Consider the following 16,050-nt stretch of genomic DNA (forward strand, 5'->3'; position numbering starts at 1 on the left):
TGATTAGTTAGAATGAAAAGTGTGTATAGTTAGAATGACAGTGGGTGAATACAGTGTGATTAGTTAGAATGGCAGTGGATGAATACAGTGTGATTAGTTAGAATGACAGTGGATGAATACAGTGTGATTAGTTAGAATGACAGTGGGTGAATACAGTGTGTATAGTTAGAATGACAGTGGATGAATACAGTGTGATTAGTTAGAATGACAGTGGGTGAATACAGTGTGTATAGTTAGAATGACAGTGGATGAATACAGTGTGATTAGTTAGAATGACAGTGGGTGAATACAGTGTGTATAGTTAGAATGACAGTGGATGAATACAGTGTGTATAGTTAGAATGACAGTGGATGAATACAGTGTGATTAGTTAGAATGACAGTGGGTCAATACAGTGTGTATAGTTAGAATGACAGTGGGTGAATACAGTGTGATTAGTTAGAATGACAGTGGGTGAATACAGTGTATATAGTTAGAATGACAGTGGATGAATACAGTGTGATTAGTTAGAATGAAAAGTGTGTATAGTTAGAATGACAGTGGATAAATAGTGTACGTATAGACTGTTGCTGCTGTGTGTGTGTGAGGCTGGGCCAGGGCCTCAGCGGGATGATGACACAGTAGAGCGTGACAGACACGGCTCCCAGCTCTGTCCCCTGCTGGGACACACAGATCTGCTCTGTCATCCCAGGGCTGGCACTATAAACCTGCTCAGTAGCCTGTGTGTGAGAGAGAGAGACGACAGAAAGGAGTGTCCCTGTGCTCTGAACATGAGACTGCTCCCTCATTATTTATGCCCTGGTAACCACTGTGTTCCCGAATAACTGAACAGTACTTCAGCCACCGTCAATCTAACCCGTTCTTCAGCCACCGACAGTCTAACCCGTTCTTCAGCCACCGACAGTCTAACCCGTTCTTCAGCCACCGACAGTCTAACCCGTTCTTCAGCCACCGACAGTCTAACCCGTTCTTCAGCCACCGACAGTCTAACCCGTTCTTCAGCCACCGACAGTCTAACCCGTTCTTCAGCCACCGTCAATCTAACCCGTTCTTCAGTCACCGACAGTCTAACCCGTTCTTCAGCCACCGACAGTCTAACCCGTTCTTCAGCCACCGACAGTCTAACCCGTTCTTCAGCCACCGACAGTCTAACCCGTTCTTCAGCCACCGACAGTCTAACCCGTTCTTCAGCCACCGACAGTCTAACCCGTTCTTCAGCCACCGACAGTCTAACCCGTTCTTCAGCCACCGACAGTCTAACCCGTTCTTCAGCCACCGACAGTCTAACCCGTTCTTCAGCCACCGACAGCCTAACCCGTTCTTCAGCCACCGACAGCCTAACCCGTTCTTCAGCCACCGACAGCCTAACCCGTTCTTCAGCCACCGACAGTCTAACCCGTTCTTCAGCCACCGACAGTCTAACCCGTTCTTCAGCCACCGACAGTCTAACCCGTTCTTCAGCCACCGACAGTCTAACCCGTTCTTCAGCCACCGACAGTCTAACCCGTTCTTCAGCCACCGACAGTCTAACCCGTTCTTCAGCCACCGATAGTCTAACCCGTTCTTCAGCCACCGACAGTCTAACCTGTGGGCTTTAGCTTAAAAAGGTACTAAAGGAAAAGACACACCATACCGAACATCGGCCACGTGCAGTAGTTCACATGCTGGGTGGCGACGAATGTGGCAATTCAACATGTAATCGTCGGGAAATAAAAAGAAAATAACGGCCAATGTTCTGTGGTCAGAGGCGATAAGACGGCTCCCCGCTGGCTCCACTGTTAACCGTTCATCTGCATGGTCTGCTTTGTCCTTAAAGAGGGAGCATATGAGTGTATATTTATTTAATCTATTTATGTTATGGCAGTATATGCTCATTCATGTCTGACCAATAATTCATTATCGAGATGAATTGATTTAAAATGAGTGGGAAGCTGACCCCTGGCCTTTCTGTACCAGCCAACCATGAAGAACACAACACCGTGCTAAATCATCATTCAAACTTTATTGATAGTTTGTGTTAGAAAGCAGACTCACAATCAGCCTTAGAAACACAAATTGAAGACCACACACTGGAACTGAGTGACAACAGAGACTGACAACCAAAGACCCCAGCCTTAAAACTGACCTGGCAAAGTGAGAGAGAAAGAGCGATGAAGAGAAAGAGGAAAACAGAAAGAGATGAAGAGAGAGAAAGTGTGAGAAAGAAAGAAACGTAACAATCCTTCACAGAAGGATATGCTTTAGGCCCTCTGGCAGCTGGGCAATTATGTCGCAAAGATCTCCATCATCACTTTCCAGAAAATTATATATTTTTTTTGAAAGATGCAAGGTACTTCATGAATTATTTCCGCGCTTTGATGCTCTGTTGTCTTTATTCGTGCGAAAAACAGATGTCGGGAACAGAGGTGTCCAAACTTTCTCAGGCTACGTGACCATTGCTGTGATGCTCTCTCTCGACAGGTAGAACAGTCCCATTTAGTTGCTTTAGGAGCTAATCTACATTGCTCTCAGTTGCAGAAAATCCTTTACATCTACTGCCGTTCAAGATACACTGTAGATAAGCTCAACCAATTAAGTATCAAAGTAAAATAAAAAAAAATGAGAGGAAGATAAAAGCTGAAGAGGCAAAAGGCGGTTCTGCGCAAAGACGCTGCCTGCTGATTGGCCGAGGGCCTTTAGCTGGAGGCTGTCGTCATGGAGAGGCAGACGTGGTAAAGCTCCACCCCTTTTCCAACCAGCTGCTAGAAAGCCACGCCTCTTCAGGGAGTGTTGGGCTGGGAGGTCTTCGAGGCAGCCAGCATGGCACGTACTTTGGCCATCAGATCCTGAAAAGAAGGGGGGAGAGGGGGATGAGAGGAGAGATAGAAACAGACACACAAGGAGAGGGAGAGGGAGGGGAAACAGTGAGTGAGAGTGTGCCATATAAAAGACCAATAATGAGGACCAGAGGAAACATCTTGATTAAGAAGCCTACAATACTGATGCACGCAAAATTGTCTACTTTTTCAGAGAGCCTTCCCCCCACCATCACAAAAAACAAATCTTCCTCCCTGCCTCTCCCTGGGGTTATCTTTCAACTGGGACAGCTTAATGTATTCCTGACTATTTATGACAGTGGGCTGTGGGACAGCTTCTCTCCTCCCTGCAACAGAAGCCTTCAGATCCACTCCTTATTAGGTAAGCAGTCCCAATCTGAACACAATCCAACCCGGAGAATACACATCAAATCTTTCAGCGCGAGCCGCTGAACAGGCCACTTGTCATAGAGGCTTCTCCTTGCTCAGGGGTGACGTGGGGCGTGTATTGCCTATCGCAATGTCTCCTCTTCTCCGGCTGTTCTCTCCCTCCTCCCTCTCCTGTGGCTGACTGAGATATTGAGCCACAAAGTCAAATAAAGCCCTGCTCCATATCAGTCGTAAAAAACATGCACACACAGACCCACACACACGGAGGGACACATCAGAGTGAAAGCAGTGGTGGTGGTGGTGGTCTGGGTCATTGAGGGGACTACAACCTGGCCAGCTACTGTTAAAACAGTGGGAAGGAGGTGCAGGACGACCTCAGCAGTTTGAGACAGAGGGACAAACAAAAAGGCGTTATGAATAATGGAGTTAATGTCGGGGGTAAATGATGTGAGAGTGGAGCTTTAGACAGGGCTGGTCCTGAAGCCTCGGGGCTGGTCCTGAAGCCCCGGGGCTGGTCCTGAAGCCCCGGGGCTGGTCCTGAAGCCCCGGGGCTGGTCCTGAAGCCTCGGGGCTGGTCCTGAAGCCTCTACGTGTCTCTCTCTCAGGGACGTCTAGCGCCTGACTCTGCGTACTGATGAGAGAGCTGTGTTTTAGGTATGTGTGAGTGTAAGAGAATGCGGGAAAGTGTCAAAGACATAGACGTACGAGTCAGAGAGAGTCGGAGAGAACGTTTAAAGTGTGTGTAAAAGACAGCAGGAAAGAGGGAGCCTGGCAATGTGGTTGGAAGGGGTACATAGAGTCATCCAGGGTCATGTTTCTGACTCTGAGCACCTTGATCTTTGGCATCAGGAGAAAGAGGAGGGCTAAGCCTGGATCAAGTCTTGCTAAGCCTGGATAATGTCCTACTCTGCCCTATACTACCCTACCCTGGTCCTGGCTAGCCATCAGCTCTTCTGTCAGCGTACTGTAATTAACAGCCCTAACCACACCGCTGACAAGCTGCTGTCACACATGTCACGCGCACGATCACATCAGAATTAACATATGTGTTTTGGGGATGGAGTGATTCGTGAACGCCGACTCACACATGCAAAGTAAACACACAAAGACAAAATACACGCAGGAAAACAGAAGCAGACACACGGTCACCCATGCACACTCCCAGCTGAGCCTGGCACTGAGACAGCCCTTTCAGATGCAGACACGGTCTAAAAGGAGCACAGAGAGACCCTCCTCTGTAGAGGACCATCTCACCAACTGGCACAGTACCCAGAAGGAGAGCTCAGCCTCACACCAACCACCTCTCACCTCCAGCAGCACTGGGAGAATGAATGGGCTCCATGAGCAGAGAGAGAGGATAGAAAGGTTCATCACGAGCCTGGGGATGAGTGAGTGAGAGAGGGCTGGGTGAGAGGAGGCAGAGAGAGGAGGATCCCTCAGGAGTGGCAGTGAAAGCAGACAGAGCTTGCGGGGCAGGCAAGCCCTCGAAGGAGAATGAAAAGAAGAGAAGGAGATGAGGAGAGGCAGAGCACAAGAGCTCATATTACAGTATCAAGGACGAGAGGGGGAAGGACGAGAGGGGGATGAGCGGACAGGCTCCCAGAGCCTTGTGAACGAAAGAGAGAGGAAGGGACGCTGACACTTTAATCAGTGTGAAGTGTAAGGGGAGTGAGTATGGGAGCGGTGAGGGATATTGTATGTGATAGAGGGATCACAGATTGTGTGCCAGGGGTAAAAAGTGTGTGTGTGCGGCAGCGAGAGGTCCATCTGGTCAGTTTGTAATGAGGAACAGCTCCTCTTACATACATCGTGGCCCATGGCCAGACAGCAGAGTGGCTCCGCTCCAAATGCCAGCTCACTCACTGGCAAATGTAGGCTGTTCACAGAGATGGGCTATAGCTGCAGGCAGGACTCCTCTGCCTCCGCTGCAGCCAAAACCCACTCACTCCATTTACACCATCAGAATCCCTCATTCACTACCGTCGGTCCATTTGGAGACGCTCCTACACTGCCACGTGCACCGACAGAATTCTACACATTGACTCCATTCCTGGCTCTAATCTGGTCCTCACTCCATCCAGTTGATCTGATCAAGGTCCACTCTGGAGGTTCCTGATTCAGTGTCCATTCTTCTATGAGTTACTGTGGTGTTTTCTACAGCTGCAGTGGTCTCTATTCTTTGCCAAGGTCACAGTATTGATTTTTACATGTCAAGAGTTGTTATCTATCCTCGGTCCCATGTCCCATTCTCTCTACCGTTCCATTATTTCAATCTCTACAAGTCTGTATGTTAGTCTCTTCTAACTTTGACTGTCTGTCCATCTCTGTCAATACGTTTCTCGACCTCAACCACTGGCTGCCTCCACCAGTCAGTCAGGCCGCCTCCACCAGTCAGTCCGGCCGCCTCCACCAGTCAGTCAGGCCGCCTCCACCAGTCAGTCAGGCCGCCTCCACCAGTCAGTCAGGTCGCCTCCACCAGAGGCCGCCTCCACCAGTCAAGTCAGGCCGCCTCCACCAGTCAGTCAGGCCGCCTCCACCAGAGGCCGCCTCCACCAGTCAGTCAGGCCGCCTCCACCAGTCAGTCAGGCCGCCTCCACCAGTCAGTCAGGCCGCCTCCACCAGTCAGTCAGGCCGCCTCCACCAGAGGCCGCCTCCACCAGTCAGTCAGGCCGCCTCCACCAGTCAGTCAGGCCGCCTCCACCAGTCAGTCAGGCCGCCTCCACCAGTCAAGTCAGGCCGCCTCCACCAGTCAAGTCAGGCCGCCTCCACCAGTCAAGTCAGGCCGCCTCCACCAGTCAAGTCAGGCCGCCTCCACCAGTCAAGTCCGGCCGCCTCCACCAGTCAAGTCCGGCCGCCTCCACCAGTCAAGTCAGGCCGCCTCCACCAGTCAAGTCAGGCCGCCTCCACCAGTCAAGTCAGGCCGCCTCCACCAGTCAAGTCAGGCCGCCTCCACCAGTCAAGTCAGGCCGCCTCCACCAGTCAAGTCAGGCCGCCTCCACCAGTCAAGTCAGGCCGCCTCCACCAGTCAAGTCAGGCCGCCTCCAGCCACCCGTCACACAGCGCATTCAGCCAGCTTCCGTAATGAAGGAAAAACAGAGTTCAGAATTCACCCCAAAATGTTAATTCCAATGAACAAAAGTACATGACATTTGTTGAGTGCATCATCATGAACCAAAGTCATCACGCCGATGGGGCTGGCAGTTCATTAAGTGGCCAGGGACGATGTACGTATGTACAGTATGTCTGAGCACAAAACAGATGTGGGCATTCCAAACAGCAGTGCTGCTACTCTGGTATTTTCATTCAGAGATGGCTGGGTGATGTCAGCTTTACTTTCACTGCATGCCTCAGATCCTCCTCCAGAAAACTTCCTCATACAGAGCAGGCCCAGGGAGAGGTTTCAACCACTCTCTCCCATGCCCTCTTTTTCCTCCATCCTTCCCTAACCCACTCATATCACCTACGCGTCTCTCTCGCTCTCTCTCTCCCCCCCTCCTGGGTGTCCACAATACACAGGCCACTCTGACTCTACGAGGGCTGCGCTCCAGGTAAGGCTCATCTCTCTCTGACTCCCTACGGAGGTGCTCCTCCTGGGCCAACTGGCTGGCTTTATGAGGTGTTGGTGACAGCCTAGAGTCGACCTAGAGGCGTGCTCCGGCATCAGTAGAGAGAGAAGGGCTCCATCTCGATAACTTCCTACTCTGCCCTATACTACCCTACTCTGTCCTGGTCCTGGCTAGCCATCAGCTCTCCTGTCAGCGTACTGTAATGAAGAGCACAAACCCCCCCTGTAAATCACACCGCTGACAAGCTGACATGTCGCTCAGCTCACACATCACCTCAAACACACACACACCACATCACTCTTCTCACACATCACCTCAAACACACACACACACCACTCTTCTCACACACACAACACATCACTCTTCTCACACATCACCTCAAACACACACACACACACACATCACTCTTCTCACACATCACCTCAAACACACCACATCACTCTTCTCACACATCACCTCAAACACACACACACACACACACACCACATCACTCTTCTCATACATCACCTCAAACACACACACACACACACACACACACACACACACACACACACACACACACACACACACACACACACACACACACACACACACACACACACACACACACACACACACACACACACACACACACACACACACACACACACACACACACACCAGAATTAACAGGGGTGTTTTGGGGATGGAGTGATTAGTGACCGCCGACTCACACATGCCAAGGAAAACACACGCAAGCACACACACGGTCCCCAATGCACACTCCTAGCTGAGTAGGCACCGAGTAGAGGCTGAAATTCTTATGACCACTCATGAGTGCTGATTCACACAGGGCATGAACGCAGCATTCCCCTTGGCAGACAGGGCTGGTTCTAATCAGAAGGCTGTGAGATGGTCTCTCTATCTATCAGACCCAGCAGGGCCCTCATGAGTCAGGACTGATGCAGAACAATCAGATGGAGAGAGGACAGGGGCTCGAACCTCTAAAGGGGGTTCTGCTAAGGCATGGCTTTGTGATATGCGCCAAGACAGACATTCGTGCAATTGGAGAACGAATGCTCTCACAGCCTGAAAGTAAGACACCGAATAAACCATAGAGCAAATGTGAGGATTCCATATGGATTGATCTGCGTATTTATTAAGTGTTACAACAGGTGTGAGTTAGTTAAAAGATCCCACCCGAGGAATCAGCGTTTCATCATTAAGTTGAAAGACATGGGCCTGCACACCCCCTGCTGTTATTTAAGCTTTTAAGTGATTTCAAACCTACGCTGATAAAACGCCAATAGATCTCTCTAATGGTCTCCTTTACAGTATGGTTTCCCCCATAGACTACCAATATTAGAGGTCGACCGATTAATCGGAATGGCCGATTTCAAGTTTTCATAACAATCGGTAATCAGTATTTTTGGCCACCGATTTGCACCTTTATTTAACTAGGCAAGTCAGATTAAGAACACATTCTTATTTTCAATGACGGCCTAGGAACGGGGGTTAACTGCCTTGTTCAGGAGGGATTAGGGGGTTCGTTTTTGCAACCTTCTGGTTACTAGTCCAACACTCTAACCACCTGCCTTACATTGCACTCCACGAGGAGCCTGCGTGGCAGGCTGACTACCTGTTACGCGAGGGCAGCAAGAAGCCAAGGTAAGTTGCTAGCTAGCATTAAACTTATCTTATAAAAAAACTATCAATCTTAACATAATCACTAGTTAACTACACATGGTTGATGATATTACTAGTTTATCTAACATGTCCTGCATTGCATATAATCGATGCGGTGCCTGTTAATTTCTCACCTACTTTGACAAACGGGTGATTTAACAAGCGCATTTGCGAAAAAAGCGCTGTCGTTGCACCAATGTACCTAACCATAAACATCAATGCCTTTCTTTAAAATCAATACACAAGTATATATTTTTAAACCTGCATATTTAGTTACTATTGCCTGCTAACATGAAATTGTGTCACTGCTCTTGTGTTCATTGCTTGGCTCGTTGCGAACTAATTTGCCAGAATTTTATGTAATTATGACATACCATTGAAGGTTGTGCAATGTAACAGGAATATTTAGACTTAGGGATGCCACCCGTTAGATAAAATACGTATTTCACTGACAGGAAAAACGTTTTGTTTTCGAGATGATAGTTTCCGGATTCGACCATATTAATGACCTAAGGCTCATATTTCTGTGTGTTTATGATATTATAATTACGTCTATGATTTGATAGAGCAGTCTGACTGAGCGGTGGTAGGCACCAGCAGTCTCGTAAGCATTCATTCAAACAGCCCTTTACTGCGTTTTGCCAGCAGCTTTCGCAATGCATTGCGCTGTTTATGACTTCAAGCCTGTCAACTCCCAAGATTAGGCTGGTGTAACCGATGTGAAATGGCTTGCTAGTTAGCGGGTGCGCGCTAATAGTGTTTCAAACGTCACTCGCTCTGAGACTTGGGAGTGGTTGTTCCCCTTGCTCTGCATGGGTAACGCTGCTTCGAGGGTGGCTGTTGTCGATGTGTTCCTGGTTCGAGCCCAAGTAGGAGTGAGGAGAGGGACGGAAGCTATACTGTTACACTGGCAATACTAAAGTGCCTACATCCAATAGTCAAAGGTATATGAAATACAAATCGTATACAGAGAAATAGTCCTATAATTCCTATTATAACTACAACCTAAAACTTCTTACCTGGGAATATTGAAGACTCATGTTAAAAGGAACCACCAGCTTTCATATGTTCCCATGTTCTGAGCAAGGGACTTAAACGTTAGCTTTCTTACATGGCACATATTGCACTTTTACTTTCTTCTACAACACTTTGTTTTTGCATTATTTAAACCAAATTGAACATGTTTCATTATTTATTTGAGGCTAAATTGATTTTATTAAGTTAAAATAAGTGTTCATTCAGTATTGTTGTAATTGTCATTATTACAAATAAATAAAATCGGCCGATTAATCGGTATCGACCTTTTTGGCCCTCCAATAATCGGTATTGAAAAATCATAATCGGTAAACCTCGAACCAATATAACAAACTCCCTGTTCCTGACTCATCGCCCAGTGGCTGAACAGGAAGTGTGATCCTACCCAGAGACAGAGAGAGGACCCCTCTCTCTCTCCCCAACTCAACAGCCTGCCAGAGGATTGACTAGTGGAAGGGGGGGGATTGCGCAATACGAGCATATGTCAAACTCAGGACTTTTGGGGAAGAGTTGATCCTCTTTTTCGCTCTCGTGGAGTTTAACGCCTCCGTAATGTAAACTAGCTCGCCTTAGCTGTCAGCTGCTGCTGCGGCACAAAGACAGGAGAAAAGTGAGAGCGAGAGAGCCAGAAACACCAGGAAAGGGAGCCAAACACAACAAATAAAAAACGCCCACGTGCACTTCAATGACCACTGAGGAGGGATGCCAAATGTGACCCGAGGGCAGAGATCAGCTGCTCTGAGCCCACAGAGCTGGAGGATGGAAACATGTAATCGCTGCTGGGATCAGCGTATTGAAATCTCTGAGCAGTGCGTTCTGTATAATGCGGCTGCCATGAGGGCTGGGCTGTCCTTGGAAGCACAGCCCCTATACGTGTGTCTCAGTGAACAATGAGCGGATTCTGAACCGCTTGTGCATTGTGGTTTTCCCTTCATGGTCATAATGAATGAGATTATATGGACAGATGGGTCCTCATCCTCGATCAGAGCTCATAGTCTGAAAAACCTAGTGAATATGGGCTCATGTTAACGTACATACAGTGAGAGTGAAGAAGAGGTAGGTATGGGCCCATGTACATACATACAGTGAGAGTGAAGAGGTAGGTATGGGCCCATGTTAACGTACATACAGTGAGAGTGAAGAGGTAGGTATGGGCCCATGTTAACGTACATACAGTGAGAGTGAAGAAGAGGTAGGTATGGGCCCATGTTAACATACATACATACAGTGAGAGTGAAGAGGTAGGTATGGGCCCATGTTAACATACATACATACAGTGAGAGTGAAGAGGTAGGTATGGGCCCATGTTAACGTACATACAGTGAGAGTGAAGAGGTAGGTATGGGCCCATGTTAACGTACATACAGTGAGAGTGAAGAGGTAGGTATGGGCCCATGTTAACGGACATACAGTGAGAGAGTGAGAAGAAGCGGTAGGTACCTGAGTGATTTTGGACTGCATGGAGGAGACGATGGCTGTGGACACTTGTTTCTCTTTCTCCTGCGAGCCGTCCCTGAAAAGAGAGAGAGAAAGATTGGGGCAAAGAGAGGGAGAGAGAGGGGCAAAGAGAGAGGGAGAGAGGGGAAAGGAGAGAAGGAGAGAGAGGGGCAAAGAGAGAGGGAGAGAGAGAAGGTGGGGGAGAGAGAAAGAGAGATGGAGCGAGAAAGAGAAGGTGGGGGAGAGAGAGAGATGGAGAGATGGAGCGAGAAAGAGAAGGTGGGGGAGAGAGAGGGAGCGATGGAGAGAGAAAGAGAAGGTGGGGGAGAGAGAGAGAGACGTAGAGAGAAAGAGAAGGTGGGGGGGAGAGAGATAGGGAGAGATGGAGAGAGAAAGAGAAGGTGGGGGAGAGAGATATGGAGATGGAGAGAGAAAGAGAAGGCGGGGGAGAGAGATATGGAGATGGAGAGAGAAAGAGAAGGCGGGGGAGAGAGCGAGATAGGGAGAGATGGAGAGAGAAAGGGAAGGTGGGGGAGAGAGAGAGGGAGAGATGGAGTGAGAAAGAGAAGGTGGGAGAGAGAGAGAGAGATAGGGAGAGATGGAGAGAGAAAGAGAAGGCGGGGGAGAGAGAGGGGGAGAGAGATGAGAGAGAAAGAAGGTGGGGAGAGACAGAGATAGGGAGAGATGAAGAGAGAAAGAAGGTGGGGAGAGAGAGAGAGGGAGAGAAAGAAAAGGTGGGAGAGAGATAGGGACAGAGGGAGAGAGAAAGAGAAGGTGGGAGGGAGAGAGGGAGAGAGAAAGAGAAGGTGGGGGATAGAGAAAGAGAAGGTGGGGAGAGAGAAAGAGAAGGTGGGGAGAGAGAAAGAGAAGGTGGGGGAGAGAGAGAGGGAGAGATGGAGAGAAGGTGGGGGAGAGATGGATGAAAGAGAGAGGATGTCAATAGGATGTGTATATGAAAGGTCTTTATACAATATTCATGGGGACTGCCTGCTGAGTGCTGTAAAACTGGACACAGTGAGAGAGAGAGAGAGAGAGAGAGACAGAGAGAGAGACAGAGAGACAGAGACAGAGAGAGCGAGAGACCCTTTCAAAGAAACAGAAGTTGCTCATCAAAGTTCCACTCGTCAGAACACACATGACACGAACAGCAGAAAAACGAATAAATAAATCACAAAAGCAGCGGGAGCTCCATGCAACTTCCAATAGAATGACCGTGCAAAAAAATGTGTTTTCCAATATCCTCTCAGAGAACTTTTATTCATAATCATATGAAAATAATTTAGGATACAAAAGATATCTCCCCCCCAATCTGAGCAGACGTGATTCTGTGCTTCCACACATGTCATGTTCCATTCAACAGGTCAGTCATGTTGGCCAAACCAGTCCATCCTTCAGCTTCAGAGGTCAGCTTCAGAACGCTCTGGGTATGTCCCAAATGGCCCCCATTCCCTACATAGTGCACTACTTTACCCTAACATACATCCCAAATGGCCCCCTATTCCCTACTTAGTGCACTACTTTAGACCAGAGCTTTACGGGCCCTGGTCAAAAGAAGTGCAATAAACAGGGAATAGGGTGCCATTTGCGACGCAGTTTATGCAAAGAACACGACTGCAAAACACTTGTGAAAACGAGAGTTTTTTCTTATAGAAATCTGGTTAATCAGCTTTGATAAATCCTATTATTTCTTATTGGACAGTTTGACAGCCTTGTTTGTCTGTAGAAAGTATAATATTTCACAGATTAATTCTCATTCTGGGGTACAGGTGAGTGTGTATGCCATCTGGCAAACTCAAGAGCGCCATTGATTCACAGCATTATATGTTCGGTCAGGTGTTTCATTTGATTCGCCAAAGGAGACAGCTAGTCTTACTGGGTTCCGACATTACAGACAAAAGACTTGACAATGTACATACATTTATAGGTAGCCTACATTAGCATGGTGTGCACTGAATGATATGAATGATCCCTGGTCAGGTGCTACTGTCAAGTAACACATGTTCAACCAAAGCACTTCAGTGTAGCACGCCGTGTCCTTCCTTCCTTCCTTCCTTCCTTCCTTCCTTCCTTCCTTCCTTCCTTCCTTCCTTCCTTCCTTCCTTCCTTCCTTCCTTCCTTCCTTCCTTCCTTCCTTCCTTCCTTCCTTCCTTCCTTCCTTCCTTCCTTCCTTCCTTCCTTCCTAGATGTAATGTATAAACAGCCTGGTGAGGTGGGGTGCTTTACCTGGAGAGGCTGGAAGTGGGGCTGGTGGGAGGGGAGGCGCTGGGGGACTTCTTGGCTCCTCTGGGGTACGAGGATGGGGAACAGGAAGAGCCCTTGGTTGGGAGCTTGCCCTTAGAACTCTTCCTCTTCCTCTTCTCATGAGGGGACCTGGGAGACAGGGAGGGAGGGATGGATAGGGAGATAAAGTGAGTATTGGGACAGTGACAAATGTTTTGGATCTGTAGTTCAGCACTTTGGATTTGTAATGATACAATGACCATGAGGTTAAAGTGCAGACTGTCAGCTTTAATTTGAGGGGATTTTCATCCATATCGGCTGAACCGTTTAGAAATTACAGCACTTCTTGTATAACGACGCGTGAGAAAGTTAGACGCACAAATATCATTACATTACGCACAAATATCAGTATCACTGTCACAATACTTTTGGAGCTCACGGTACATGGTGAAATTGCCCGAACCCTTTCAGGAAGTAATGGATTGAGTGATACAGATAGACAGTGAGTGAGGAGGCCTATAATGCACTCACAGGGCTGCTGTGGCTCAAACTGCTACAGTGAATACAGAAATGCCATTTCCTCACAGCATTGACCCACTGTTTCCATGGTTTCACCGTTACAAGATTTTCCACGGATCCCAGCAGCCCTACCTGGATCTGGAGTGCCTCCTGGGCAGAGCGGGGCTGATGCCAACGCGATAGGCGGCAGTGCCGTAGCGCTCCCTCTCCTCACGTCTCCTCTCGGACGAGTGAGCCCTTCTGTCCCTCCTCCCAGGGGACTTGGAGCGAGACCTGCAGACAGACACAGGGCGTGAGAGATGGATATGAACACAGAGATGGGAGAGAGAGTAAGAGAGAGAAAGAGAGAGTGGTGAGAAGAGGGGACACAGGGAGAAGGAAGGAGAGGGGTGGGAAGAGAGGACACACAGAGAGAGGAAGGACAGAGAGGAAAACTCTAAACAACACAAGGAAATTAAATATGCAGTATATTCCGCAGTGCCTGGGGCAAAACTCTGTCTTTTCTCTAGTGGTGAGCACTGAGGAGAAACTAATAACCAGTGAGGGTGTGAAATACTCAAGCAGAGGGGAAATTGCCAACTTTTTACACTCCTTTAAACCGGCAGCTGGTCTCTGGGGCTGACCTGTCCTCCCACGTCCCATGCTCCCTGGCCACCTCTGTTCACCTCAGCCCTCTGACCACTACTGCTCTGTAGCCACCTCTCAGTTTCATTACCAATCCGAGTACTGTTCACGGGGCTGCTCTTAGCTAACGTAGTGAGATAGAGGACAAAGAGGAAAGAGATGCGAAATAGAGTTATCCACTTATAAAGTAGACTTGAGCACTTTTCACTTCAAAAGTGGTTTAATGTTACCCTCCGTCGCGCCAGCTAAGCTGACTCCTTTTCTTTTTATCCTACAAGTAAGGAGGGGTAGAGCCAGGGTCATTATCTGTGTAGTAAAGGCCACTATGTAAATGTCAGTGACTGCAGAGTGGGTTAACTCACCGGGGTGGCAGTCATTGCCCCAGTCTGGTCAATACTCGCCACATTAGCCCTGATAGATGAACGAGATGTAACCGTGCACAGGCTGTGCCCATCCCTCACACTCCCTCGCTCGCTCTTCACCCCTCTGTCTGTCTGTCCTCCCCGGGCCATAGCTCTATATAATATAGGACAGCCATTACCATGGTGATTCAGCCGTTTCACATCCCACTGCCAAGGGCAATAACGACACCAAATGACTCTCGCAATAATAAGTGACAAAAACTCAATTGAATTTCTCCTGATTTAAAATGTCACCCCCCCCCACCAGCTACAAATGAGTGTTTATTTGAGAACACTAGCGTACGTGCATGTCTGGATACACTCTCACACAGATACACACATTTAATGTACACGCACATTCAATGCACACGCACAAACTGGCCACACGCACACCGATGAAAATTCTAATGGAGCCGTTTAAAAAGTACTTTACCGCTGGGGACACAGTGGACCGTTGGACAAAAGCCAAATTTGCCCAAGGATAAACACAAACAGACAGGTCATATCCTTGGCTATCGGGGGCTGAAGAAGTGACAAAGTGAGCAAAAGGGAAGTTGTCAGAGGAAGGGCGCAATCTGAGGGCAACTGTACATTCCCTGCATCCCCCCCTCATTATCTGTCCTGTATGGACGTTGTTGACCCTTCATGGGTCCACGGGGGGCCTTTAAACTCTGCTGGTAATGATCCCACACTGGCCCCTGGGGCCAAGGGCCCCAATTAAACACCCAGGAGTGGAGCAGGGGTGCAGGGGCTAAGGATGGGGGCATGACAGGCCTGTCAATGACTACAGACAACGTCAGAGGGCTGACCCTGATACTGTGAGACAGGATGCAAATGATGGACAGAGGGAAGGGGATGAGAGACAGAAAAAGACAGAGACGGTGGGAAAGTAGTAACTCTTGAGTTAATGGAGAGCAGCAGTCCTGCTGATGTGTTAACAAGGGGGACCCTCCCCTGACACACACACACACAGAGACAGAGAGACAGAGAGAGAGAGAGCCCATTGGGCTGCTAGAGAATGGTGAGGAGGAGCCGGGACATGAGCAGAGTGAGCTGCCAGTTTAATTCCGTCGTCAGACCCAGACAGATTGAGGCTGCGTCTCAAATGGCACCCTATTCTCTATATAGTGCACTACTTTTGTCCAGCGGCCATAGGGAATAGGGAGCGATTTGGGATGCACTAATACAGACAAGCAGCCAGTCAGCCAGCCACCTGCAGGAAGGCTCCATTACCTCTTTCTCAAGGTTAGTAAGGGAGACCTTTAAAACGCTGGGGATTGAAATGGGGAGTGATTGGCAGGGCTGATGTCTGCACAACCCTCCGAGGTTCCCCTCTGTAGAACCAGATTAGACCTTTCAGATGCTCCTCGTTCTAAAAAATGGCAGTTGTGTCCCAAAC

At 48.6% G+C, this 16,050-nt stretch overlaps 1 protein-coding gene across 2 annotated transcripts in view; it reads right to left on the reverse strand.

The window, feature by feature from the left end:
* Positions 1–1,982: 1,982 nt before the first annotated feature.
* The window catches only part of LOC106563159 (splicing factor, suppressor of white-apricot homolog), a 142,265-nt gene continuing 128,197 nt past the window's right edge, over positions 1,983–16,050 (reverse strand). For both annotated transcript variants that reach the window (XM_014128427.2, XM_014128426.2), the window contains exons 15-18: positions 13,759–13,899; positions 13,111–13,257; positions 10,891–10,963; positions 1,983–2,824 (exon numbers count right to left, since the gene is read on the reverse strand). In XM_014128427.2, the coding sequence (XP_013983902.2) occupies positions 2,759–2,824; positions 10,891–10,963; positions 13,111–13,257; positions 13,759–13,899 (427 nt within the window). In that variant the 3' untranslated portion in view covers positions 1,983–2,758. The remainder of the gene's footprint in view (positions 2,825–10,890; positions 10,964–13,110; positions 13,258–13,758; positions 13,900–16,050) is intronic.

Source organism: Salmo salar, chromosome ssa11 (assembly GCF_905237065.1).
Source record: "Salmo salar chromosome ssa11, Ssal_v3.1, whole genome shotgun sequence".
NCBI classification, from domain to species: Eukaryota; Metazoa; Chordata; class Actinopteri; order Salmoniformes; family Salmonidae; genus Salmo; species Salmo salar.